Source organism: Pangasianodon hypophthalmus, chromosome 19 (genome assembly GCF_027358585.1).
Source record: "Pangasianodon hypophthalmus isolate fPanHyp1 chromosome 19, fPanHyp1.pri, whole genome shotgun sequence".
Taxonomy (NCBI): Eukaryota; Metazoa; Chordata; class Actinopteri; order Siluriformes; family Pangasiidae; genus Pangasianodon; species Pangasianodon hypophthalmus.
Genome location: NC_069728.1, coordinates 20255478 through 20283284, shown reverse-complemented (window position 1 = coordinate 20283284; position 27807 = coordinate 20255478). Strand labels below are relative to the sequence as shown.

At 40.8% G+C, this 27807-nt stretch overlaps 1 protein-coding gene and 1 pseudogene across 2 annotated transcripts; both read right to left on the bottom strand.

The window, feature by feature from the left end:
• Nucleotides 1-284: 284 nt before the first annotated feature.
• On the bottom strand, nucleotides 285-5149 carry LOC117599695 (immunoglobulin alpha-2 heavy chain). Of its 2 annotated transcripts, none has more exons than XM_034313555.2 (4): nucleotides 5049-5149; nucleotides 4606-4941; nucleotides 4134-4475; nucleotides 285-1084 (listed from the first exon to the last, which is right to left on the bottom strand). In XM_034313555.2, the coding sequence occupies exons 1-4, from the start codon at nucleotides 5086-5088 to the stop codon at nucleotides 1068-1070; spliced, it is 735 nt and encodes a 244-aa protein (XP_034169446.1). In that variant the 5' UTR covers nucleotides 5089-5149; the 3' UTR covers nucleotides 285-1067. The 2 variants fall into 2 exon arrangements, with proteins under 2 accessions (XP_034169446.1, XP_034169445.1); XM_034313554.2 differs by lacking the exon at nucleotides 285-1084 and adding an exon at nucleotides 1091-3966.
• Nucleotides 5150-24001: 18852 nt separating this feature from the next.
• On the bottom strand, nucleotides 24002-25635 carry LOC117599689 (uncharacterized; annotated as a pseudogene).
• Between the last annotated feature and the right edge of the window lie 2172 nt (nucleotides 25636-27807).

The window sequence follows — 27807 nt, the reverse complement described above, 5'->3', positions numbered from 1 at the left end:
TTGAGTATGGTTCCTCTCAAAGTTTCTTCCTCATATCGTCTCAGAGAGTTTTTTCTCACCACCGTCACCTCTGGTTTTCTCATTAGGGATAAATTCACATATTTACAATTTATTTTGGTTTAATTTAATTTGAATGTATTTATTTCTGTAAAGCTGCTTTGTGACAATGGCCATTGTTAAAAGCACAATACACATAAAATGGAATTGAATTGAATAGTAGAGAGAATATTCATTGAAGAAAATCTGAAATTTATTGATGAAATGCAATCAAATCACAACAAAGGTTTCTTTGAATCAAAGTGAAAATAATTAGCTACAAAAAAGAAAAAAAGTACAGTACTGAAAACGTCTGCTGCAGTGTTCCTCACCAGGCTTACTGTAAAAAGCAAAACAAAGGATTGATTACTGTACTTCTATATTTCCACCAACCCTGTCTTGTGGATTTGGCCACAGCTTCTCATCCACATCTCAATGGATGTTTTCATTAGCCAAACATCTTGGGAAGAATCTTTCACAGAAATCTGCTGTGATGTTATTGCATGTGTTACCCATGGCCTGGAGAAGGATGACTTGTTCTTGAGGGTGCCTTGAGCCCATGGCTGCCTCTCTGGTGAGGCCTAAGCCCTCCTCTATGACGAGGCCAACGATTACCTCTCAGAAGGGGTGCTTGTCCCCTGCCATTCCTTTCACCACCATGGATCACCTGCTGGCACCATGTTATTGCTATGTACTTGCCGGCGGTATGACATATGAGACCACGAGGAGGCTGAACACAAGCACCCAGAGGCAGGCATGTGGGGGAACATGCTCAATTTAGGTTTAAGTGTCAATACTGTCACAAATTAGGCCACTGGTCTAGGGACTATTGTATTCTTCAGCTAGACTGTCTTAGCAAAGGTTATCAGCCATTAACAAAGGCCATGCAGAGAGCTGTGACTGGCAGACACTCACTCCATCTGCTGGTCACTGGTTTCCTCTGCTAATGCCTTAAACTAATTTGCCCTTCTCCTTCTGCCCACCTATGGGCCATGAGAGTACCAAGAAACGCTTTATCCTTTCAGCCAACGTTAAATGCCATTTTCACCTGTAAGAAAAATATAAAAATAAGTGTACATAAGTAAATAAATATGACATCAATTATATGTATTTCAAGTCCCATTGGTTTGAGTTTTTGGACAACTTGTAGTATATTGCCTGTTAAACAAAATTCATGTCTTTTTGTATTGCATAGGGGGATGACATGCCACTTGAGTGCTGGCACCAAAGGAAAATAAGGAAAAAAAAAAATCCTAAAAAGATGAACCTAGTGCCTTGTGTTATGTAAACCTGCTTGCTCAAAAGTGATGTATGGAATTGCATCATCAATTCATGGTTTGGAACAAATTTGTTTGTATGAAAGCAAACTTCCCAATTATGAGCCCTGCCCAGAATCAGTCTGGGCTGAAAGTGGACTGAATTATTTTAGCCAAGTATGAAAACACTCTTTTGCATTTGAAGACGTGTTACTTGCTGCAGGAGCACTCTCTCACATCAAGCAGCGGTTTCACATGAACATAAATAGCATTGTGGTTTCAAGCCTCAGATAGAGACTGGGTGTTTTAGCCAGCTGCACACACTGACTTATCTTCCATCACTTCAACAGTCCAAATGTCCATTAGAATCTCAGACTAAAACACTAATGTATGAAGTTCATCAATGATAATGTCCCTGAAAAAGATCATGTAGAATGTTGAGCACTATTTATTCAAACAGTGCTAAAGACTGTGCTCTATCTGTGTGAGGCCTGGTATCCACCCTAAAGCACATAACAGAGAAAGAGTTGGTATTAACTGAAGAATACTCACACGATTTTGTAGCTTTGAACCATTTAATGAACCTGTAACATGTCCAAACTATTTTGTGCAATAATGTTTAAACAAAGTGCTGCTGCAGCACTTAGCTAATCTTGAGTTTAGTTTTAAGTGCCTGGCCCCTGGTATAACTCACTCGACTTCAATAAATTTTCAAAGGCCCTCTTTCACCCTGAGGTGGCAGAACCACCCAGTTCAAAGAGGATACCGTCGTAGTTCTGACCATAAACCATGCTGACCCGTGATCCGGCTGCGTTATTCCCATGACCTGCTGGTCATGGTGAGGGAAACCATGAATCTTTGGGTTTTGGCGGGAGTATGGTTGCAAAGCTGAAACTTAAAGGAAGTGATGGAAGAGCACCACCAGGAATAAACACATTATATGAAACCTGGCGGCCTGGACATGGAAAGGATTGACAGATTGATTGCTCTTTCTGAAATAGGAATACATCCTCGATGGGACACCAGTCCATTGCAGAGCACCATGCACACACTCATTTATAATTATGGGCAATTTTTTTCTTAGCCAATCCATCTACTGCCATGTTTATGGGAGGAAACCGGAGAACCTGGAGGAAGCTTACATGGAGAACATGCAGTGTGTCAGTGGTATGCCGGAATCAGTGTCAGACCACAGCTCCCAGAATACAGCGTGGCCTACAAACATGTCCGCCAAGGACTACAACACACCTCCATCACAAATACTCTCGCGTTCACCCGATTACTGATTGCACACACCTGGACTCAACCACCGCAGCCACCTTCACAGTATATAAGCACTCACAGTTCACACACACACACCCTGCGAAGTATATGCTCTGTGTTTTTCTCTAGTTGTTACTAAACCTTTGATTGTTTGCCTTGCTCTTGCCAAGCCTAGTTTGAGTGCCTGACTTTTGCCTGCATCTTGACCCTGACCATGAATCTTGTTCTTGTTTTGATTGCCTGGATTAATAAAAACCTGTCAACCTGCACTTGTATCCTTGTCTGCAAACCTGATGAAGAGAAAGTCTACACAGAGAGTAACCTGAGGTCAGGATCCTGGGACCCTGAAGCTGTGAGGCAGCATCATTGCTGCACTTACTGTCCTATACAAATGGCTTTACACTTATTGCATATTGTAGATTTCATTAAAGAGGCAAAATGTAATTTTTTTTAATGTAAAGGATTGATTCAGTATTCCAAATTTAATTTCTAAAAACATGGAATGGGACAAGAAATTGATATAATTAGGTATACAATTACTTAATTATACAGTAAAAACCAACTTTATGTTCTATTTCCTGCTGGTTTAAGTTAAAGAAGCTGTATTCAAAATTTAATTACACTGAATAATAGAAAAGATAGCAAATATATTAAAGAATAACTTCACACCACAGTTAAACCAAAGTCATTCCACTATACAGCCAACATAAGCAATGAGTAATATTAAAACAGTGACGGGTTCGGGAGCATGTGTGAGGTAAATAAAATGAGTTTGCTAGTTATACAAAATATTAATTTTTTATTAAAAAATGCAACATGAAGCAGTATAGCACATGTAAACATTTGTAAATCAAAGAACATTTCCTTTGATTTAAGCATACAGCAGGTAAATAAAGTGCATAAAAAAATAGAATTTGTTTTGTCTCATACATCTTTGAGACCAAATACAGCTGTACACAAGTACTTGTGCTATATTATTTTGAACATAAGAACATGAAATATTTTGAAACAGGCTCTTAATATATAGGTATATGGGAACATTACAAAATACTGGCTCAGGGAGATGATGATATGGTCTCAGGTGGTGTCTAAAAGAAGTATTTTGAGTCTTTGTAGGCCAAGACTGAGAAAAGACCATATAGAATTTCAGCAACAAGTTTATGCTTATTCAAGTTTATTCGAGTTTATGACAAGACTGAGACAGGTCTCGAGCATCACAACACTAATGAAAGCTAACACATTGTTTTCTCCTTAGCTCAGGATTCATTGCATTTGTCTTTGAATATTTAATCTGATCTTAATTTTAAAATGATGAGGACTATTGTAAAGATAATGAGCATGATGGCAAGAACTCCAACTCTAAAAATTAAGAGCAAGAACAGCACATGTGCCTGATCAGTACAACTGTAACCTGTACGGGGAAAAAAGTAATTTTAAACAAGTCAGAACTGAACTTTACAATAGCGTATACAGAAACCAGGTAAAATAATATGCATTTCTTGATATTACAGTGAATTCATAGCTAAAATTTGCTTTAAAATAAAATTGTTGTTGGATAGATGTTTTAGAAAATCTTACCTGCTACTTTAACTTCAGTTCCATTAGTAAAGAGGATTTGTCCACACGCAGCCACAGCACAGTAGAACGTTCCATTATCAGAGGTTGTGAGCTTCCTCTTGGGGAGAGTGTAGACACAGCTCTGTGTAGGAGAACCAGCCTCAGAGCTCTTCTTACACTCATCACTGCCATCTCCATGAGTGTAAATGATTCCTGGATGAGATTCTCTTGAGCCGTGTCTGAACCAGTACATACTCTGTTCTTCACAGCTTGAATTAAACGCTTGTACTGAACACTGGAGTGTGAGCGACTCTCCGTTCTCCATCACCTTTAGAGTCGGAGGATGCCGTTTCATCTCCTCAGCTTTAACATCAATTAGTAAAAATAAAACTATAAATAAGGAGTGGTGTGAAATTAAATATAATTCTGGCTAAAGTGTTGATCTGGAATTAGTTTGAGTTCAGGAGCAGGTTATCAGAGTAAAACTGTTTACCTTCAACAACCAAAAGGGTTCCAGATCCAAAGTGTAGAGAAGATTCCAGCAATTCTGCACAGAAATATGTTCCTGTATCCTCTTCTTTGATTTCTTTAATGTTGAGATTAAGCAGATTTTTATTTACACTAATACTGAAACGTCCATCATTAAATCCTGCACCGACTCTGAATGAGCTCTCCACTTCTCTCCCTACCCACTGAGGAACCTTTCCAAAACTCTGTTTGAACCAAACTAATTTATTTTTATCACTGGACAAGTCATCACATTTTATAGAAACATTTTCTCCACGCTTTACTTTTTGAACTTGAAGCTCCTTGATGTTAGAAGGTTTTGCTGAAACAAAAAAATATGCATTGTCAGTGATGATGTCAGTAATAAAGTCAAATATATAGTGAAATTATTTTATAATTGTATATAAAAGTATACAAAATGTAACTCACCTGATGTTAAGAGACAAAGAGCGACAAGGACTGTGATCATCGTTCCTGTTCAGACAACGTGACAGTGAGGTAATGAACTTGTGGGTGCAAGATTAAACCAGGTTCAGAGTCACCCCTGATTGGATGCTTTGAAGCTGTGGTCAGATTTGATTGGTCCAGTGGCTGTAAAGAGAACTGATGGTGGAGTTTGAGCCAAGATGCAGTGGCATGATCTTGTATAAGCACATTTTCTACTTCACTGAGAAACCTTTCCATGTGTCTGTTTTCTTTGACAGCAGTTATTACAGAATATGAATTTTTCTGAGGACATTTTATAGCAATAAACACTAAAAAAAGTGAAAAAGGGAAACAGTGCGCACAGTTGTGTACTTCCAAGTCCACCTGCTCTAGAAGGAAGTTTTTTCTTAAAAAAAAGGTAGTTTTTGTTTAAATACAGCAAACATATGCCATCCACATCAGATCTGCCTGAAACCCTCACTGGAAAGTTATGACAAAGGCCAAGTGTAAGACATTCGACATGGCCAAGATTGAGCTTGTTCACTGTGTTGAGTACAGAATGTTTAGTTGCTCTTCTTCCAACATTAGTAACAGTCTACATTTCTCACAAATAATTAGCACTCTGACAGAAAAGATGGCAGGATTAGACGTACACATCCAGACTCCAGAGAAGACGAGTAAGAGTGAGAGCAACATGGTTTTGATAAGGGAAAGGCTAAGACGGTGAAGAGCTTTTATTGCCAAGAATGCTAACATACACAAGGAAACACACACAAGGAAGTTGACTTGGCATGAAGCTTCCAGAACACACATACCAATAAGACAGCGAGACATGTAATAATAAAAATTACAAATAATAATAATATATATATTGCACAAAAAATTGTATCCACAGAGAGGTATTACACTAAGAAGGACCTAGAAGACAGTTCACTGCTCATGAGGGAAACGGCTTGTGGGCAAAAGCTGTTCTTGGGCCTGATTGTTGTAGTTGTCAGTGCTCTGAGGCGCTGGCCAGAGGGCAACAGTTCAAGGAGATTGTGGCCTGGGTGCGAGGTGTCTGAAATGTTTTTACCTGGACGTTTCCTCACTCTGGATGAGTATAGGTCCTGTAGGGTGGGCAGTGGAGCACCAATAATCCTCTCAGCAGTTTAGACTATCCATTGAAGTCTTCTTCTATCTGATTTGGTAGCTGAACCAAACAAGACAGTAATTGAGGTGCACAGAACAGACTCGATGACAGCTGAGTAAAACCAGGTCAGCAGCTCCTGTGGCAGGTTGAACTTCCTCAGTTGGCGAAGGAAGTACAATCTCTTCTGGGCATTTTTCAAGATGGAGTCTATGTGGGTCTCCCACTTCAGGTCCTGTGAGATGGTAGAACCCAGGAACCAGAAGGACTCCATGGTGGCAACAATGCTGTCCAGGATGGTTAGTGGGGGCAGTGCTGTGGGTTCCTCCTGAAGTCCAGTATCATTTCCACTGTTTTGAGCATATTCAGCTCCAGGTTGTTTTGACTGCACCAGACAGCCAGCTGCTCAACCTCCCTTCTGTATGTAGACTCATAACCATCCTGGATGAGGCCAATGACTGGTGTCATCTGCAACTTTCAGGAGCTTAACAGAGGGGTCTAAGGAGGTGCAGTCATTTGTGTAGAAAGAGAATAGTCAAGGGGAGAGCACACATCCAAGTCAAGTCAAGTCAAGTCAAGTGGAGTTTATTGTCATTTCAGGATATACAAGTACATAGTGAAACGAAACAATGTTTCTCCAGGACCAAGGTGCTACATAAGACAAGCACAGAACAACACAGAACTACAAGGGACTACATAAATTATACAATAAAGTGCACAAGTGCAAACATGTGCAGACAGCACAAGATAGTACAAAACAGTACAAGACAGTACAGTGACTACTGGGACAGACAGGGAGTATAGTAAGTCCCAGTGCAGTGCCGACCAGTACACAGTTCTGTTTAAAGTGAACCTAGTGACAATAGTGCAAATACTACAAGAGTACAAAACAAGTAGCTGAAATAGTGTAAACATAAGTGTAAACGTAAGAGTAGCAGCCTATGAACAGTATAATATAATGAGTTATGTAGCAGCATAAACATGTGCAAAAACTTGCAAAAAAATTGCAGAAAGGATGCTGAGTTGTGTGTATATTAGTATGTGTGTGTGTATTCCTTCAGTCCAGTTCCTGAGTATTGGAGGTATGTGTGTGTGTTCCTTCAGTCCAGAGTACCATTTTGTATCCGGAGTGGCCGCTGCGTGCTACTGCCGCGCCGCCATCTTGGACCATCCCTGAGGAGCACCAGTGTTGACTGAGCACTGTATGAATCTGAATTTTCCCAGCCCCACTAGCTGCTGCCTGTCTGTCAGGAGGTTTGTGATCTACTGACAGATGGAGGTGGGCACAGAAAGCTGTGTTAGTTTGTTCAGGAGCAGATCCGGAATGATGGTGTTGAAAGCCAAACTGAAGTCCACAAACAGGATCCTTGCATAAGTCCCAGGTCTATCGAGGTGTTGCAGGATGTAATGCAGTCCTATGCTCCACCAACCTGTTTGCTCTGTAGGCAAACTGAAGGGGGTTTAGTAAGGGGCCAGTGATGTTCTTGGGCCAATACTATTCTCTCAAATGACTTCATGACCACAAATGTTAAGGCAACATGTCTGTAGTCCTTCAGCCCAGAGATCTTAGATTTCTTTGGGATGAGGATGATGGTGGAGTGTTTGAAGCAGGAAGGGATTTCGCACCGCTCCAGTCTTTTTAGTCTTCTACATTTAAAAAAATATTGCTAAGATAAGAAATATAATATCACTATATTACATATTTCCTATTAATGTTTCAGACTTAGACACAGTCTCAATCTTTAAGTCTAGGCTGAAAACCTATTTGTTTAGTCAAGCCTTTTGTTAATAGCTTTTCTCTTTGGTATCAGATCTGGGGGATTCAGACAGCTCACATATTTGATTCAGGTTTGTTGACGGTGGAGTGGCTGGCTGCTTTATGTCGCAGGATGCCTTCATGTTTGTGTTACCTTCTGGCTTTCCCTTTTATTTATGCTGTCATAGCCAGTTTGATGGAGTCCCTGCTTGCACTCTGCACACAATGTACATCCACTTTAACCATTACAGGACAAAAGCGTAACTAATACCTCTCTCTTTAGAGCTACACATCATACCTGCTGCCTGATGAGATAGCATCTCCTTCCATCCTGACTCTCTAGTTCTGCTTGAAACTCCTTCACCCGAGAATCACTCGCTGCTAGATTTAAAGCTAAAAACTAATTAAATGAAGTAACTCTGATGCTAGTGCTGAAGGTCTTTTCAACACACTCGATACTGTTTCACTGATAGCATACAACTGAGTATGAGTAATGACTCATAATCTGGTGTCATCCAGACCAACTCCATTCACTGTCACAGGAATTCTGACCACTGAACCCTCCTTCCATGGAGCCCTGTTGCGGTCCACATTATGTGTAGAAGCTGTCCACTCTGAGTACTGCACACAGAGTAACGTGATTAGTTCAAGTAAACATGTTGCTTACAGTTTCAAGCTTTGTGGTGGTGGAGAAATGGTTGTTAGCGTGGTTAGCAGAGGAGACTGAGCACTAATGTATGAAAAGCACATTCATAGGACTGGAGCACTGTAAATCACTCACCATTGTGGTGTTAGTGCTTGCATTGAAAACATCACAAAGCATGTTTCATGCTGGCTTGCATGGCCAAAAATCTTAAGAGAATGGCCCCTCGTTTGCAGGCATTCCTCCATGATGACATGCTGCTCAAGCATTGGTACCAAAGAAAAATAAAAACAAAGAAAAGAATCAGCCCAGTACCTCCCATTTTGGAGTTTGAGCCAAGATGCAGTGGCATGATCTTGTATAAGCACATTTTCTACTTCACTGAGAAACCTTTCCATGTGTCTGTTTTCTTTGACAGCAGTTATTATAGAATATGAATTTTTCTGAGGACATTTTATAGCAATAAACACTAAAAAAAAGTGAAAAAGGGAAACAGTGTGCACAGTTGTGTACTTCCAAGTCCACCTGCTCTAGAAGGAAGTTTTTTCTTTAAAAAAAAGGTAGTTTTTGTTTAAGTACAGCAAACATATGCCATCCACATCAGATCTGCCTGAAATCCTCACTGGAAAGTTATGACAAAGGCCAAGTGTAAGACATTTGACATGGCCAAGATTGAGCTTGTTGACTGTGTTGAGTACAGAATGTTTAGTTGCTCTTCTTCCAACATTAGTAACAGTCTACTAATGGATAGAGGTAAAAAGGTAAAAGTACCTCCCATTTTGCAAAACTGCCTGCTCAAAAGTGACAAATAGCACAATTAGTCCATGGTTCAGAATGAACTCTTCTGTGTGAAAGCAAACTTGCGATTATGAGCCTGCCCTGAAACAAGACCAGAATCAGTCCTGGGAGTGGACTCAAGTATTCAGGCCAAGTATGAAAATACTCTTAATGCATTTGAAGTAGTGTTACTGGCTGCAGCAGCATGCTCTCATATTACACAGTGGACTTCACATGAACAGAAATAGCATTGTGGTTTCAAGCCTCCAATAGAGAATGAGTATTTTAGCCAGCAGCTCTGACTAATTTTGCACCACTTCAACAGTCCAAATATCTTTGTTATAATCTCAGGCTAAGATAAAAATATATGAAGCTCTGTGTGGGGAACTTTTATAACCTAGAAAGAATTGGTATTAAAGAATAATCTTACACCTTTTATAGATACTAGTCATTTAATTATTAATGTGTAACATGTCCAAACTTATTTGTGCAAAACCTTTACACAAAATGCTGCTGCAGCCTGAGTTTCAACACCTTTGATGTGGTTAAAAAGCTTAACGGTCTCATGCTGATGTTTGGTTTGAGACATTTGTCCTCTAGTTTCCATCTCACACCAGAGGATGTGCGTCATGGAAAGTACTGTGGTTTAAAGTGAGAAATAAACACGTTAAGCCCCATTCTTAGCATATATATAAAAGGGGTGTGTGTGTGTGTGTGTGTGTGTGCATGCGTGTTTATACTGTATACAGAAAATTTGAGAAAATTTGGCGACACTATTTACAAAGGCAACCAAACAAGTCAAGTGGGTTATCATTCCTCTATAAAGATTGTAAACATTGGAATGAAATGTCATTTATCAAGGACCATGGTGCAACACAACAGTTTGCAAGACTACATGAAGTGCAAATACACAACAGTGTGAGACGAGTGCAGGAAGAACAGGGGCTATATACTATTCGTAGGCTAGCAGCAATACATTTAGTGTTCCATGAAGTGTCTGATGCAGCTGTATGACTGAGTCATACTGGGCTAGGTGTATATCTAGCCCAGGTGAGCATTGGGAGGCAGCAGGGTGTTGAGTAATCTGAACTGCCTCAGGGATTAAACTGTTGCAGAGTCTGATGGTGGAGACACAGATGCTACTGTACCTTCTGCCAGATGGCAGGAGAGTGAAGAGTCCATAGGGTGGGTGAGAGAAGTCATCTGTAATAGTGGTGGCTTTTCTTATGAAGTAGTTTTTGTATGTTGGGTAGAGAAACCCCAATGATCTTTTCAGCTGTTCTCACAATCTGCTGTAGGGTCCTGCAGTTGGAGACTGTGCAGTTCCCGTACACGGTGAAACAGCTAATATCAGGGGACAGCAAAAACAAAAAATTAAACAGGCCATAATGGTCACACACAAATCAGAATCACAAGAAAAGAGAAAATATCAAGTGAGATGAACAAGTTCCCTCAAATAGTCTCCCTTAGTACCATTGCGATGATGACGTTCATGCAACTGTGGAGGGTTGGAGATGAAGTAGCCGAAACCGGGAAGCAACATGTCAGCACCTGGACAGAGGACCTAACAAACATGCACACACACAAGAGTTTGATTCTTTTTTTCAGGGCAATAAGATATGTTAAATTTTTATAAATGCTTGGAACATTTCTGTTTAGGCTCAGGGTCAATTTCTGAAGTGTTTTTACTTTTAATGCCATAAAAATGAAGCTCAAAAACAAATTTCACTATTGAGAAACTTCAGTAATGACTGTGATGAAAATAGTTTAATTTTTATAAAACCTGGTCCCGGTCTCCTTTGTGCTCTGTGGTCAGGATAACCAAATAAGTGTCCAGCATACAGTTGAACTGCTTGATTAAATTATTTGTGTCCTGGGTCTTCTTTACCACCAGCTGCTAGCAAACGTCCTGAAACACTAGTAACTTAGAGTTCTGTCCTTGGTCACTATGGACAACACGGCCATCCTGTGTTGTGTAGAGGGGGCTTACTCTCTGGGATGGCTGATCCCCCAATTTGGTTGCCATCAACTTTGTTTTGGTGTCAACAGGAGAAAGGGTTTAGGCCGAACACCCTGCCTGGCCCCAGCACCAGCATCACTGTCAGTTTTTTCTCTTCTGGCTTTCCCCTTCACCTCCCTCTATTTCTGAAGCTCTACTTGAAAAGAATGTTGAAAACATCATCCACTCTTTCTGCCTCCCTGGCCTGGAGGAGAATGGTGGGTGCTGACAGGAGGACTTGCTGCCAAAGACCCTCAGGGTGAAACTCATGTAGAAAAGTATGAAGTGCTAGATTTTCAGCACAGTGTCTGGGTAATGGAGAGCAGTAATGGATGTCTGCAGTAAAGATGCCAATACACTCTCTTCTCTGTTCACATGCTGATGAGTTCTCTCTCATGGTTTCACTTGAATCCTGTCCACCAAACCTCTGTCGAAGTGCTGACAATAGCTGTTAAAAACTTCTGTTTTGCTTTGGTTCCAAGTCTAAAAGAATGTGTAGAGCACACATTTCCAGGCCTGAGCCACCTGGACTGCCAGGTCTTCTTCTTCCCATCCGCTCAGCCAAGCTTCCTTCATAGTAATTGTGAGAGATTTGGCTCCCAGATGGGTGTGTCATCATGGTATGCCACTTTTGTGGAGATTTGTTGGTGGTTGCTCCACAGTGAGTGGCATGCTTGAGTGGGGCTGGCTTGGTTCTCACAACAGGCTGTAGCCATGCCTATGGTGTCCAGAGCAGCCATCATTTTCATCATCTGTATTATCAGACAGTGAAAGCCTTGTTGTGTCTCTATGGTGCTCCTAGTTGAAACATTTAATTACTCAATAAATCCAAGCCTTACAAGTTTACAAAAAAAACCAAGAATTATTGAAAACGACTGCTCAGACAAATAAATTTAGTGTTTAGTGTGCTCAGGCAGTGCCATCACTTAGGCTCATTCCACACCCTGGCCTTCCCAGTCCAGGTTTTAGGAACCCTTCTGATCATGTGTGTAAATTGTGACACCCACAAAGGCATGCTACACACATTTTGTGGAGATATTTAGGGGAAAGCTCCCCTGTGTCACTGCTGGAAAGCTTCTACTCACTAATACCTCTATTGCTGCCTCATCTGCCAGCACCCACTCACAACCCCTACTTCCTGGCCCATGACAACAGGGGAAAGAAGATGATTGTTTGTTAATTGTTCTAACACAACCAGACAGAGGGCAGGTTTGTCCATGTAGGCAAATGATGTCTGCTGGGGCCACGTCCTAGTTATCAAAGTGACGCTGCGAATGGAATGGCCTCTCCCTACTCAATATATTTTGATTAAATTTGCCCTCCTATGTTCCCTCTTGAATTTACCTGTTGAGCACTTGGTCCTCCCACTCGGTTCCCTTTAATACATTAATGTTGCACTTAAAACATTAACACAAACTGATATCCTTAACTGAATTGTTAAACAAAATACACTATATGGCTGAAAGTATGTGGACACCTAACCATCACACCCATACGTGCTTAGTGAACATCCCATTCCAGATTTATTCCCCCTTTGCCATTAAAACAGCCTCCACTCTCCTAGGAAGGCATTCCACCAGATTTTGGAGTGTGGGGATTTTGGCTGTGGGGATTTGCCCATTCTGCCACAAGATCATTAGTGAGTCAGGCACTGATGTCGGGCAAGGAGGCCTAGGATGCAGCCAGTGTTCCAGCTTATCCCAGTTCTTCCATGCCAACTTTGACAAACCATTTGTTCATGGAGCTTGCTTTTGTGCACAGGGGCATTAACATGTTAGAACAGGTTTGGGCATCTTGGTTCCAGTGAAGGGAAATTGTAATGTTATAGCATACAAAGACATCCTATGCAATTGTGTGCTTCCAACTTTGAGGTAACAGTTTAGGGAAGAAACACATATGGGTGTGAGCATCAAGTCTCCACTAACTTTTGGCCATATGGTGTAGTTGCCCTTATTATTTTTCCTCATTTTTATATTTATCAAATGCATAAGTGGAATCCTGAAATGGGCATAGTGAAATGGATCCCGTGTGGTGGGAAGAGCGCTCTTTATGTGTTTCATGAGTAGCTGCTCGAAGCACTTCATGATAGGTGTGAGCGCAACAGGCTGGTAATCATTCAGGCAGGACACATGTAATTTCTTCAGCACAGGGATGATGATGGTCATGTTGAAGCAGATAGGGATGACTGCTTGGTGCAGGGAAATGTTGAAGATGTCTGTGAGGACATCTGCAAGCTGATTAGCATGTTCCCTTAGCATCCGGCCAAGTAGATGTCAGGAAAACTCTGTTCAGAGTTAACTCACGGAAGGTTGCAGGTCCTGACAACATACTTGGCCGGATGCTAAGGGAACATGCTGATCAGCTTGCAGATGTCCTCACAGACATCTTCTGTGTCCTCGGTGTTCATGAAGTGACTGTGGATTCTTTCTACGTAGTTGCACTTTGCCTCTCTGATAGCCCGGGACAGATTGGCTGTGTGGAGGGCTGCCTTGTCATCAGACCTGAAGGCAGTATCTCAGGTTTTCAGCAGAGAATGCACTTCAGCAGTCATCCAAGGTTCCTGGTTTGCACGTGTGGTGATGGTCTTGAAGTAAGTCACATCATCTATGCACTTGCTGATGGTGCCAGTCACAATACACATGCTGTGTATTACTCCAAGTCTGTGGTGTTGTGGTATGTAGCAGCCTCTCTGAACAAATTCCAGTCTGTGTGTTCAAAGCAGTTCTGAAGTGGTGAGATGGCTCCCTCAGACCAGGTTCTCACTTGTTTCAGAACTGGTTTGGAAAGTTTCAGGGGTGGTCTGTATGTTGGGATTAGCATAACAGAGATGTGATCTGAGCTGAGGTGGGGACAGGGTGCAGCCTTGTAAGCACTGTGAATGTTGGTGTAAACAAGGTCTAAAGTGTCAAAATTGACATGCTGGTGGAATCTTGGCAGCACTGATTTCAGATTTGTGTGATTAAAGTCTCCAGCAACAATGAAAAATCCGTCAAGGTGTGCTGTCTGTAGGTTACTGATAGCCCCGTAGAGTTCAGTTAACACTTCCCTTGCTTTAGTGCCAGGTGGAATGTACACCGTGACAATGGACACAGTGGTAAACTCTCTGGGCAGGTAGTATGGCCAGCATTTCAGTGATAAACTCCACCAGTGACGAACAGTAGCTTGCACCATTCGTTGTTTATGTAAACACACAGGCCACTACCGCGAGTCTTACAAGACAGTGGGCTATCCTGTTGGTGAGATGTGCCGTTAGCCCAGATAGCTGAATGGCCACATCCAGTATGGTGTTGATGAGCCATATTTCTGTAAAAATGAAAATACAACAGTCCCTGACTTCACACTGGGTCGTTAGCTGTAGTCTGAGTAAGTCCAGTTTATTGTCCAGAAAGCAAACATAGAGAGGAGAATGGATGGTAGAGCCAAACGGCTAAGGCTAGCCTTTAGCCTAGCATGCAAAATTGCTTAGCACGCTTCTGCTGCCTGGCACACTGTTTCTGGCACCCTCTCTCCCAGCCAGCTGCAATACTGCGGTCCCAGGGCCTGGTTTGCATAGCGGCCAGAGGTTGCTTAAGCTCTTCCCGCAGTCCAATGTTTATTCCTCCTGAGCTTTGTCCCCCAATGTCCAGCAAAAGTTGGTAATGATAGACACGTTCACCACTGCTTCGGATGTACACCTCTTTAAAGCCGAAGTAGCTGCTGCGTGCTACCATGCCACTATCTTGATCACTTATGCAACAACTGGAGTAGCGCAACAATACACAATGTGAAATAAGTAAAAATCTTGCATGTGGGGAGGCAAAGACATCCAGGATTGAGGTGATTGTGTTATTTCACCTTATATTGGCTTTGTTATAGGCATTTTACAGCTCATGGATTCCACTCTTGTAGAGTTTTTTGGACATTTTCACACTTGTGTTTTTTTTTCTGGGTCTGGAAGTGTTCACCCTGAGTTCAGTGCATTGGGAGAAATGTGAAAGCTGTTTTGAGCCCAGAATGTTTCAGAGAACTGACCCCCGGTCCTCTTAAATTGGTGGTCTGGGGTACACGTCCACTGGACCTTGCACACCGAGTAACTTGATTGGTTCAAATTAACACTTTACTTCCAGTTTCATGATGGTCTGGAAATTGTTATGGCGAGCAGAGGAGACAGAACACCTTACTGATATATGAAACTGCAACTTCATAGGACTAGAGCACTGAAATCAGCTCACCATTGTGGCTTGGGTGCTTGCTTTGAGAACATAAAAAAATCTTGTATATCTCTCATGCTGGCTTGCATGGATAAAAATCCTATAGGAGAATGATTCCATGTTTGCAGGTATAACACCATGATGACATACTGCTTGAGTGCTTGTACCAAAGGAAAATAATAATAAAAAAAATTTAAAAAAGGCTGAACCTAGTGCCTCCTGTTATGTAAACCTACTTGCTCAAAAATGATGTATGGAGGTGCGGCATCAATTCATGGTTCGGAACAAATTCATTTGTATGAAAGCAAACTTCCAATTATGAGCCCTGCCCAAAAATGGGCCCAGAATCAGTCCTGAGAGTGGATTGAATTATTTAAGCCAAGTATGAAAACACACTCAGTGCATTTGAAGATGTGTTACAGGCTGCAGAAGCACTCTCTCACATCAAGCAGCGGTTTCACATGAACAAAAATAGCATTGTGGTTTCAAGCCTCAGATAGAGACTGGGTGTTTTAGCCAGCAGCTCACACTGACTTATTTTCCATCACTTGAACAGTCCACATGTCTTTGTTAGAATCTCAGACTAAGACACAAATGTATGAAGCTCATCGATGATAATAAGGACAATATCATCGTGAAGTTTGTCGGATCACTGAGGAAGTTTGGCATATCACTGAGGACGTTTGGCATGTCACCTAAGATCCTCAACGACTTCTACAGCTGTGTTGTTGAGAGCATCTTGACCAGCTGCATCACTGTGTGGTATGGTAGCACTACAATGAGGGATCGCAAATGTCTGCAGAGAGTGGTGAAGACTGCTGAGAAGATCATCAGGACTCCATTGCCCTCTCTGCAGACTATTTACCACCGCAGAGTCCAAAGGAGAGCTGCCTCCATCCTTAAGGACCCAACCCACCCACAATATGGACTGTTCACACTCCTACCCTCAGGACAGAGGTACAGGAGTGTGAAATGCAGGACATCCAGACTAAGAAACTCTTTCTTCCCCTCAGCCATTAGACTTTTAAATGGGTAGCCAGTGGACACAGACTCTCACATATCTCAGAGAATAGGTGGACTGAACTGCGACAGCTCAATTTGCACATTTGTAAATATTACTGCTGCTATTTCTTATCAAGTAGCTTCATTTCGATTTGCACATTGTTAAATGTGACAGCTGCTATTGTTATTGTGTAGTTGCACTCAATTTGCTACAGGCTGCTGTACTATTGTTTTTGTATTTGTTATTGTTTTGTAAATAAGTCAATATTGCTCATAGAGATATACTTCATATTACTGCTACACATCACTGTTACTACATGTACTGTAATATTGTTTTGCACAAGTCAACATTGCACACTCACACATACAGATGTACATAGTCTATATTTCTATATAAATAATCTATATAATCTATATTTCTACTTCTGCAACATAGCTACACTTTATTATGTTTGTTTGTATGTATGTGTATGTCTGTTTTTATTTTTTACATAGTTTGCATTTGTCTTGGCATTCAATGTGGACAGCAAAGAAAGAATTTCATTGTACAGGGAAACTTGGTTTTCCTCACTGTGCACATGACAATAAACTATTATTATTTATTATTTTTATTTATATTTATTCAAATTGTGCTGAAGACTGTGCTCTATCTGTCTGAGTCCTGCTATCCACCCTAAAGGACATAACAGTGAAAGAATTGGTACTAATTGTATACTCTAACATGATTTGGTAGCTTTGAACCATTTAATGAATCTGTAACAAACTTATTTGTGCAAAAATGTTTAAGCAAAGTGCTGCTCTAGTCTTTGAGTCCAGCAGTTTCAGCACCTTTGATGTAGTAAAAACCTTAATTTCTAATGGAATTAGTTAGAGTTCAGAATCAGGTTATCTGTAAAACTGGTGACTGCCACTGATCAGTCATCTTCCCTATCTGATAGGTTGTCTGCCAGTCACTTTCAGTGGGGCCGCCTGTGAACGTTCGGTTAGCTGACCCCTGACTCCTTTTTTGAAGCACTCAGCGCAGCTGTTTTTTGGACACCTTATGCACACCTTATGCACCTTACCATATGCATTTGGAATCTTTTGAATATTTTCATTTTTCACATTTTGGTGACCCATTGGTGGCAGAGAGGATTCTCCGTAGCTGTGTGACCTGCCCCCGACCAATTCCGCCGACCACCTCGCCTCTTTGTCCTCACCTATAGGCTTGCTGGTGTGTCATAAATGCCACCTTTTGATTGTCACTCACATTCTGGATATTGCACAGCAGCTGATGGGTTGGTTGTGACAAAATTGGACTGCGGGGGCATGTGGCAAAAAGTTATTGGTCCCCGTGCATTTGCACACACGAATGCTTGTTATTTCACTCTGTCTTGTTGCCTCAACTAGATAGCCCTGTGCTGGATCAACACCGGTGTAACTCTAAACGGCTTCACCTTCATATTTTTACCCAGAGACTCTCACCTGCTGGCTCATAACTGCACTGCACGTGTGCAATGTGCGGCTGGACTGAGAGCCATATTTGACAATGGTGGCCACTAGAGACATGCCCACATGTCATTCTTGAACACTTTCTGAATAAAATTTCTCTCTGAATTAAATTAATTTGAATAAAATGATGTGGTGTTGTCCACTTGCTATGTTTCTGCTCCGACTATGTGTGTCTGTGTATCAGGGTATGAATGTCCTATGCACTCTGCCTGCAAGACCCTCCCCACGCTCAGGCCCTCACCTACCACTAAGGTAAGGTGCATGACCATGTACACAGACAGACAGGGGTGCTGCTGATTCTTTTTCACTTCGACCAGATAGCCCTGTCCTGGAGCATTTCATGGCTCTGAAAGCTTTTCTCTCTGTTTTTGCTTATTGCACAGGGCCCCAGGATTTCTCTGTCATAACTGCTCACACTCAACATGCATCCGCACCAAGTGCCACAGTTTCCAGAAGTGGTCGCTGGATACGTGCCCAAGAGTTACTTCGGTTAAACTGAATTAAATTGTGTGGCTGGCATTGGCCACTTCCTTTGTGTCTGTTCTAAGTGCATCTATGTGTGGGTACCTGCATGTCACTCCCTCCCTAGCCCTGGACCCACTAAATGAGTTGTATATTGCAGCTGCTACACACTTACCTGTGGAAACAATGCCTGTTTGGGGGCAGGGTAATGCCTCTCAGCCAAAGGGCTGGAAAGCAACTTTGGGCCTTTAGAAGAAAATACATTACATCCTAATGCAACTCACAAACACACACACATGCACACATTCCATTTTCCCCCAGACACAAAGCAATTGCTATTTTTGCCTAACACGAAGCTGCATTGCCTGTGACAAGCAAAGGTCTATTTGGATGAAACACCAGACAATGTAAGAGGTCATTGAGGACAACGTCGGAGGATCCTGACCTCTTAACCTTTTTTTCTGCTTCGACAGAAAACAGACAACAGAAAAGAAAAAGCAAAAGTAAATGGTGGATGAAGAAAACAGTGTTCACAGCCAATCCAGGTCCAGACACTCACTGGCAAAGGATCTCTTGATTACAATGTAATTAACCTTGATTTCCTCGTTTTGTGTCTCTCATCGCAAATAAAAGTATGATGTCCTTCCCTTCAGCAGCAAAAAGACCTGGACATAGATTTTCCTATTCGGCACTGTGGTTGACAAGCCTGCCAAACATTGCCCGGTCCGGGTGACACTCACACTGTTTGCTGCATGCATTGATGCACATGGCTTGTCCTTGACTGTCTGTGAAGAAGAACATGTATCCATTCTCCCCCTCTGCTGTGAATGTATGGACCCATAAGCCCTCCTGGCTGCTGACCAGCTGACCGTGGTAGTAATAGACCATCTCTCTGCTCGCAGTCATAGCAGTAGAGCTTGTGGTGTCCAGTCAGTGTCTCCCACTGGGCCCTGCTCAGTGGCGCCCCGTCCAGAGTCACTGGATGTATATGCACCAAGAGGTCATAAACGGACTGCTAGTCCATCTCGGTACAGAGGGCACATCTGCTAGTTGTAGTTCTGTGAAGAACATGGAACACATAGCTGAAGTAAACACAAAAGCACAAGCGTACGATTATCATACAGGACTAAGAAAGTTAGACATCATCTCAATGTGGAAGACAACATACTGTCTTTGGGCGGCTAACTCCTCCAGCAGCTTGACAGCTGCCACGGCATTACAGGACTCCTTCATCCTCTAGTGTTTTTCCTTCTGCATAGGGGGAAAAAAAGCAAAACATGCATATGTATGAATTTTACCCATGTCTGCTCTTTTGATGATGCCAGACCCTGTTTGTTGACCAAGTCTGGCCCATGACTCTGAATCATGAGAATGCCTTGTGTGATACTGTGCAGAATTTTAACCACTGCTGACCTTTTGATGCTCTTTAGGTAGTTCTGGACAGTCTACTTGCTTAGCTTGATGTCTGTCAGCTTGTCAAGTCAAGTGGCATTTATTGTCATTTCAACCATATGCAGCTGGTACAGTACACAATGAAACGAAACAATGTTCCTCCAGGACCATGGTGCTACATAAAACAACTAAGACTACACAGACCTACACAGAATTACATAAAGTGAACATGTGCAAGCAGCAAGCCAAGCACAAATTTCCTAAAACAGGACAATAGGCACAGTAAAGGACCGTGCGGTGCCGACTAGTACACAGTTCTAGAGTGGATACAGTGCATATGTATCAGGTTGTGCAAAAAGAGTAGTGTAAATGTTGAAATACTCTGGTACTCACGCTGACACACAAACTCCAGAGAGGGAGCTGTGGGATCCATGAAGTGAAAGAACCTTGCCACATTTTCCACCTTTTTTATTGTAGCACAGGTTCAAATCGGCTAAAGATCGCTCTGCGCAATAATTGGGTTTACAATGTGTCTTGTGTAAATTACCTCTTGGTTGAAATTTTCATTTAATTGGCAAATCCCTTCAGCAGTAGATGGTGGATGGAATGCTTCTTGTGCAAGCCCAGTTTCTCAATCTGCATCCGCACTGAACGCCCCAGCCACATCCTCTTCCTGCTGAAATGCATGAAAAGAAGTGTTACACTACATTCACTACATTCAAATTCAAGTGTAAGTATTCTCCAGAACTTTCAGACTCCTCAGAGGGGCTCTGAGAGACAGCTCAGGTCCTTTGGCCACCGGCTGGCTTGGGGAGTTTGCAATATAAGTTTGCAAAGCTTCTGGCTGACTTGGTTAGTCTGTGACCAAGTTCCCTCTCTCCTGCAGCTCTTTAATCAGCCAGATAAACGAAAATATATCTCATTAACTATGCTTTTCAATATATATTTTTAATAGGCTCATTTCATTCTATGTTGAATGTCTTGTTCAACCCAGAAACAAGAATGGGTGTGAATGGGGGTAGGGTGTGAAGTAGACAGGTAGAAAGTGTGTGTGTATGGGAGAGAGAGCGAGAGCGAGAGCAAACTATTGTGAATTTTATTAAAAACACTAAGAGAAAAGATTGAACTCTGGGACATTTGGAATCTGAAATATAATGACCCTGCCTGACACAAACAGCAGTAAGTTACTGTGAATGGCCATCATTATGTCCATTGAGAGCCCAAACAGAGTGGGAGAGGTGTGGGAAAAAAACATCTATTGTTTAGACTGTTTTTGCCAGACAAACTCTGAAAGACTCAGAACTCATGTATGACATTAACTATGTTTTATAGCAGTAAAACTGGGATGACAAATGCAAACTTTAATGAAACATTAGTTTGCAAAGATCATTGTGCAAGCTTTAAAATAAAAGTTAAACCATGCCTCTATCACACACAAGTGGAGATAGGCCTGGTCAACCTGGGGTCAAATTCAGATGACCTCTGCCCTGTGCAACATGGCACGATTCATTGGCTCTTTAAATGGTCAAATTTGGTTATGTCTACACACATTTGGTATCATTGCAAAACACTACATGTGCTGTTTACAGTGAGTGCACTCTCTTTTTACTACCATCCTCACAAATGGAGAAATGTGAGCTTTTTGTACGTGGATATGTGTATGCTTTCGGAATTAAATTCTAGGGAAGAGTAACCGATTGGTAACTCTTTGCAGCTTTTCAACCATTTAACTATACCAGTTCTGGAACCAGTTATTGCCACTGTATATGCTTACTTGTGCTTATTAACTATACATATTTGGTATCATTACAAAGCTCTTGATTTTAAAAAAAAGTCAGACCGTGCCTCTCTCACACACAGAATTGGAGGTACGTCTGGTCAAATTGAGGTCAGTATCATATGACACCACTAACCTGTGAAATATGTCACATTTTACTTCCTCAAAAACTTCCTTAAAATGGTCAAATGTGGTTATCTTTTATAAATGGTAAATGAAATTTATTTTAAAGCTTGAAAAAAAGATAAAGTTAAACTATGCTTCTATTACACACTCAAGTGGAGGCAGGCCTGGCTATCACCACCTCCAGCACCACCAGACTGAACACCAGTGCTCCCCAGGGCTGTTCACACTGCTGACTCATTACTGTGGTATAAAGTACTGTATGTCTCTAATCACATCAAGTTTGCTAATAAGACTGCAGTTAACTCAGCATACAGGGAGGAGGTGGAGCAGCTTGCAGAATGGTGTAGAGACAACAATCTATCACTCACTGTTAATAAACACAAAGAGATGATGGCTGACTTCAGGTGATTACTCTTCACTGAACATCAATGGAGCAAGTACAGAGATATTCAAAGTCTCTAAGATCATTGGTATGGGAAATGCAGAGTTTCAGATCATGAGACTATACAGCAAATTGTGAGAGCAGCTAAGATCATTGGGGTTTCTCTACCCATCATCAATGCCTCTTACCACTGCATCCGTAAGACCTCCAGCATTGTGGCCGACCCCTCATATCCCGCTCGGGTACTCTTCACCCTGCTGCCATCTGGCAAAGGCACTGGAGCATCCATGCCACCACCACCAGACTCCAACAGGTTCTTCAGCTTCTTGAGGCAGTCAGCATACACAACTGCTGTCAACCAACACTCAGCTGGATGAATCAATGATCACAGCACACACTGACTTTATAATCATTCTATAGGACACTTTTTTTACTATTCAAACTGCTGTTTGTACTCTTCTTAGTCAATTGTTCAGAGCCAAATTTTTTGCACTGCTTCTCCCACACATTTTTCTTTTCTCTGTATTTTTCTGTTCTGTACATTATACGCAAAAAATCTCTCTCTGTCAGAGAACTTTGTGTTTCTTTTGTATTTATTGTACATTACTGTATAATGTCTGCACTTTTCTGGTCTGGATGTTAACACACTTGCCTTTTTGCACATTATATGAAATGAGAAACATTGCGCTTAAAGTGAGCCGTTAGTAAATGATCTTCATATTTCACATTATCAGATACTTAAAGATGGCCGTGTTCTTTGCACTGTGTCTTCCTGCATCTCATTCAACAGGAAATGGTGCACCACTCATTTCCTCCACTCACATGGTCACCCCATATGGCCTCTGGTTCTTGTTAAAGTAGGTACAAACAGGACATCAGATTTTCAGACCATCGTGTTTTACACTAAAAAAAAACCTTCACATCATTCAGATTCCTTTTTTAGTAATTTATCCTTGCTGCTTGTATTTTCGATGATGAATGCCCCTTAAAGAATTAGCTGTTTAATGTTGTAATATGACTCACCACAATGTTATATAGGGCAATATAAACAAATTCAGAAAAAATGTTATCAATAAGAAATTGTGTGAAAAATTGAAGCCAGTAGTTCGAACCTTTAACTATAGGATGTACAATATAGAGCTGCTTGTTCTCGTACATCTGCTGATTGTAACATCAGTTTCAGAAAGTATAAAATGTGCTGCAGGCTGTCAGAGTTCTGAGAAATCCAACCAGAGCAGCCTGTTAGATACCTTTATCAGAGAAATATATACACATTGCACATTAAATTAACAGACCTTAACTATTTACACATAACTCCTTAACAAAATGACCTCACATGCCTTTTAATACAGTTTTTGAATGAATATATATATATATATATATATATATATATATATATATATATATATAATACATTTTTGTTGTCATCGTTCATTTGTCACTACCATTACCCATCAATGTACCTTCATGTTTTAAAAATTTATTCTGATACAATATCTAAGCAAAACCTTATCCAACTCAAATTTATTTGAGGTAGTTGGATTAATTTTTCAAAACAATAATAACAATAATATTTTTTTAGTTATAAATGCACTATTTCAAGAGAAATCCAAAGATAAGAATTTTAAAATGCATGAATTTTAAACATAAAGACAGGCTAATAATATAAAATAAAGGTAATTATATTAAAGTTAATGGTAAATGAAAAAAAAAACCACTGAAATTCTTACAATATTTAACTTTTATTATGAATTCACTTTTTACAAACTGCAATGAAAGTTTCTAATACCAAAAATATTAGGTAATATATTGGAACTTTCTTTTTTTTTTGATCAAATAATGTTTGACTTACAGCAATAAATATTTAGCATCTGGTACTTTAAATCTGAATTCATTCCTCTTTATTTTATTTTAACTTGTGCATAAACATCTTCATGGTTCTTGTCTCTGGATGTTCTGGAGGATGAAGGTTTCTTAGCAAAACTCACAGCTGCATAGTTCAAGACATCATCATCATCGGCCTGATGAAGAACAAGAGCCGTTTATAAACCAGAGCGGATTAAACGATTCACAAAAAAGTTATTTACTGTATTTTGTAAGATGATGTCAGTTATAATCCTACATGTCCTGTAGACTTGAGGACAGATCTGTATTTATTTAAAGAAAATCAATACACATGATAAAACACTGGATTACCTGATTTGTGTTATTTGGATGGTCGTTGGAAGCCCCTTTATAAAACAATAATAAATATCAGTAACGTTTAACTGTAAGTGTTTTTATGAGACTGATAAATTCATTTTAAAAATAATAAAAGCAAACAAACCTTTTCTTTGTTTAAGTAAAACTCCAACCAGAACCATGATTACAATAATAGATATTATATTGGAGGTTGTTAAAACAACAATCCAATGGTTATTTTCTGAAAATATAAAGCATCATTTGGATCAGTATCACTATAACTGTCTCTGAGTTTTCAACAGGAATATTTATCAAATGTCTTACCTTTTACTTGAATTACTTTAATTTCAGTTCCATTAGTAAAGAGGATTTGTCCACACGCAGCCACAGCACAGTAGAACGTTCCATTATCAGAGGTTGTGAGCTTCTTCTTGGGGAGAGTGTAGACACAGCTCTGTGTAGGAGAACCAGCCTCAGAGCTCTTCTTACACTCATCACTGCCATCTCCATGAGTGTAAATGATTTCTGGATGAGATTCTCCTGAGCCGTGTCTGAACCAGTACACACTCTGTTCTTCACAGCTTGAATTAAATGCTTGTACTGAACACTGGAGTGTGAGCGACTCTCTGTTCTCCATTACTGTTACAGTCGGAGGATACTGTTTCTTCTCCTCAGCTTTAACATCAATTAGTAAAAATATAACTATAAATAAGGAGTGGTGTGAAATTATATGTAATTCTTGCTAAATTGTTGATCTGGTATTAGTTTGAGTTCAGGAGCAGGTTATCAGAGTAAAACTGTTTACCTTCAACAGCCAAAAGGGTTCCAGATCTAAAGTGTAGTGAAGATCCCAGCACTTCTGCACAGAAATATGTTCCTGTATCCTCTTCTTTGATTTCTTTAATGTTAAGATTAAACAATTTTTCATGACTAATCCTGAAACGTCCATCCCCGAATCCTGCACCAGGTCTTATTGTCTTCTCCACCTGTCGCACCACAAACTGAGGCAATTTTCCAAAACTCTGTTTGAACCAAACTAAATTAGTTTTGTTACCGGACAAGTCATCACATTTTATAGTTACAGTTTCTCCACGCTTTACTTTTTGAACTTGAAGCTCCTTGACATCAGACGTTTTCACTGAAACAGAAACAGTGTTTAAGGTTTAATGATGTCATTACATAAGGTAAATATTTAGCGAAGGTACTATAGATTTAAATATTCAAAATGTAACTCACCTGATGTTAAGAAAGAAAGAGCGACAAAGAGTGCGATCATCGTTCCTGCTCAGACAAAGTGATAGTGAGGTAATGAACTTGTGTGTTCAGTAGAAAACCAGGTTCAGAGTCGCCTCTGATTGGATGTTTTGAAGCTGTGGACTGATTTGATTGGTCCAGTAGCTGTAATGAGATGTAAAGTCTCAGTTAAAAAGGCTGTATGTAGACATCAAATCACTGAATCTGGATGTGATGTCATACAAGGAGATTTTCAACCTCAATGATAAGCCCTGAATAGTTGAACTACAGGTAATTGTTTTTTTTTTGTTTTGTTTTTTTAAATCCGAATCATGCTCCCTTTTCAAGGAATTCTGACCAATCCTACTCTGTTTTTCACAATACAATTAATCTTGAGACCCTGAGAAGGATAAAGCATTTACTCCCAAGTGCTTTGTCCTATGAGCTTCATATCTCTCACTCCTGCAACTTTTCTTTTGGGTTCAGCAGGATTCCAGTCCGAATGCAACCTCTAGTTTATAACCACAAGCTGTAAATATAGTGCGTGGGCAGGAAAGACATCTCATGTCTACTTGGCCTTGTCTCAGTGTTAAAGTAAGTGTGTATTTATTTCACCTTGTATTGCCTGCATATTGGGATAAACTTTATGTAGTCCACTGTTAGTGTAAGGTGGGAAAGGAGAGGTGTACTTTCACAGCACTGGAGCAGTTTGGCTCAGCATCAGCCTCCATGGCTAAAAATCTTACAGGTTCGCACGGAAATGAGGAAGGCTTGGGAACAACTCAGAGGCATTTTATTCTCCAATTTTTCACGTTTGCTTTCAGCAGTTTATTTTATTTGCACGCACACACATGCACACATGAGGCTCTGTGCTGGATAGCGCTCTCTCTCTCTCTCTCTCTCTCTCTCGAGGTGCTTGTCTCTCTCCTTTTTATCCTCACCCAAGCTCACTGCAACACAGAACACTCGTTAGTAGAATTCCCCGCAGGAGTGCATTCCTTACCACTCACCTTCTCCGGCTCTCCCCTCCATTCACAAACTGGCGCTCGACCACCCCCCCGCTTCCACAATGAGAATGACTTTTCTTTTGCAGGTTTTCCTGCACAATGACATGCCATCCTTTCAAAAAGTTTTCATCTCTCGAGAAGAAAAGGATGAACCTAATGGCTACCATTTTGCAAACCTGTGTGCACAAAAGTAATCAATCCACGGCTCAAAAGGAATTTTTCACTGTGAAGGCAAACCTGTGATTTTCATCCCCATCCCCAAACGAGCCCAGAATCATTGCTGGGTGTGGACTCAACGATTTGAGCCAAATACTCTTAATGCATTTGAAGAAGTGTTACTGGCTGCAGCAGCGCTCTGTCACATCAGTTCTTTCACTTTAACAGAAATAGCATTGTGGTTTCAAGCCTTAGCTAGAGACTGAGTGCTTTATCCAGCAGCTCACACTGACTTATTTCAAGTCGAGTCAAGTCAAGTCAAGTCAAGTGGAGTTTATTGTCATTTCAGCCATATACAAGTACACAGTGAAACGAAACAATGTTTCTCCAGGACCAAGGTGCCACATAAGACAACACAGAACAACACAGAACTACAGGGACTACATAAATTACATAAATTAAACGTAAAGTGCACAAGTGCAAACATGTGCAGACAGCACAAGACAGAACAGACAGTACATAACTACGACGCCGACCAGTACACAGTCCTGTTGAAAGTGATAAAGTCACAGTAGTGCAAATATTACAGCGTCACTTGAATAGTGCAAATATTACAGTGTCACTTGAATATTACAGCGCAACTGAAGTGTTGCGTCACTTCAACAATCCAAATGTCTTTATATTACAATTTCAGGCTAAAACACAAAAGAGATGAAGCTCGTTGATGATACTCTGATAAATATGATATACAAACTGTGCTAGAGACTGTGCTCGATCGCTGTGAGGACTTGTCCACCTTTAAAAATTTTAAAAATAGGAAGAAATGGTTTTAAAGAATACTCTCACATTATGATTAAGCTGTAAAACATGTCTAGATATATGCATGCAAAACAAAGTGCTGCTGCAGTCCGAGTCCGGCAGTTTCAGCACCTTTGATGTGGTAAAAACCATAATGGCCTCATGCTGGTGTTTGGTTTGAGACCTTTGTCCTCTAGTTTCCATCTCACACCAGAGTGTGTGTCAGGGTTAAAGGAAACAACACTGTGTTAGCACAGTCCT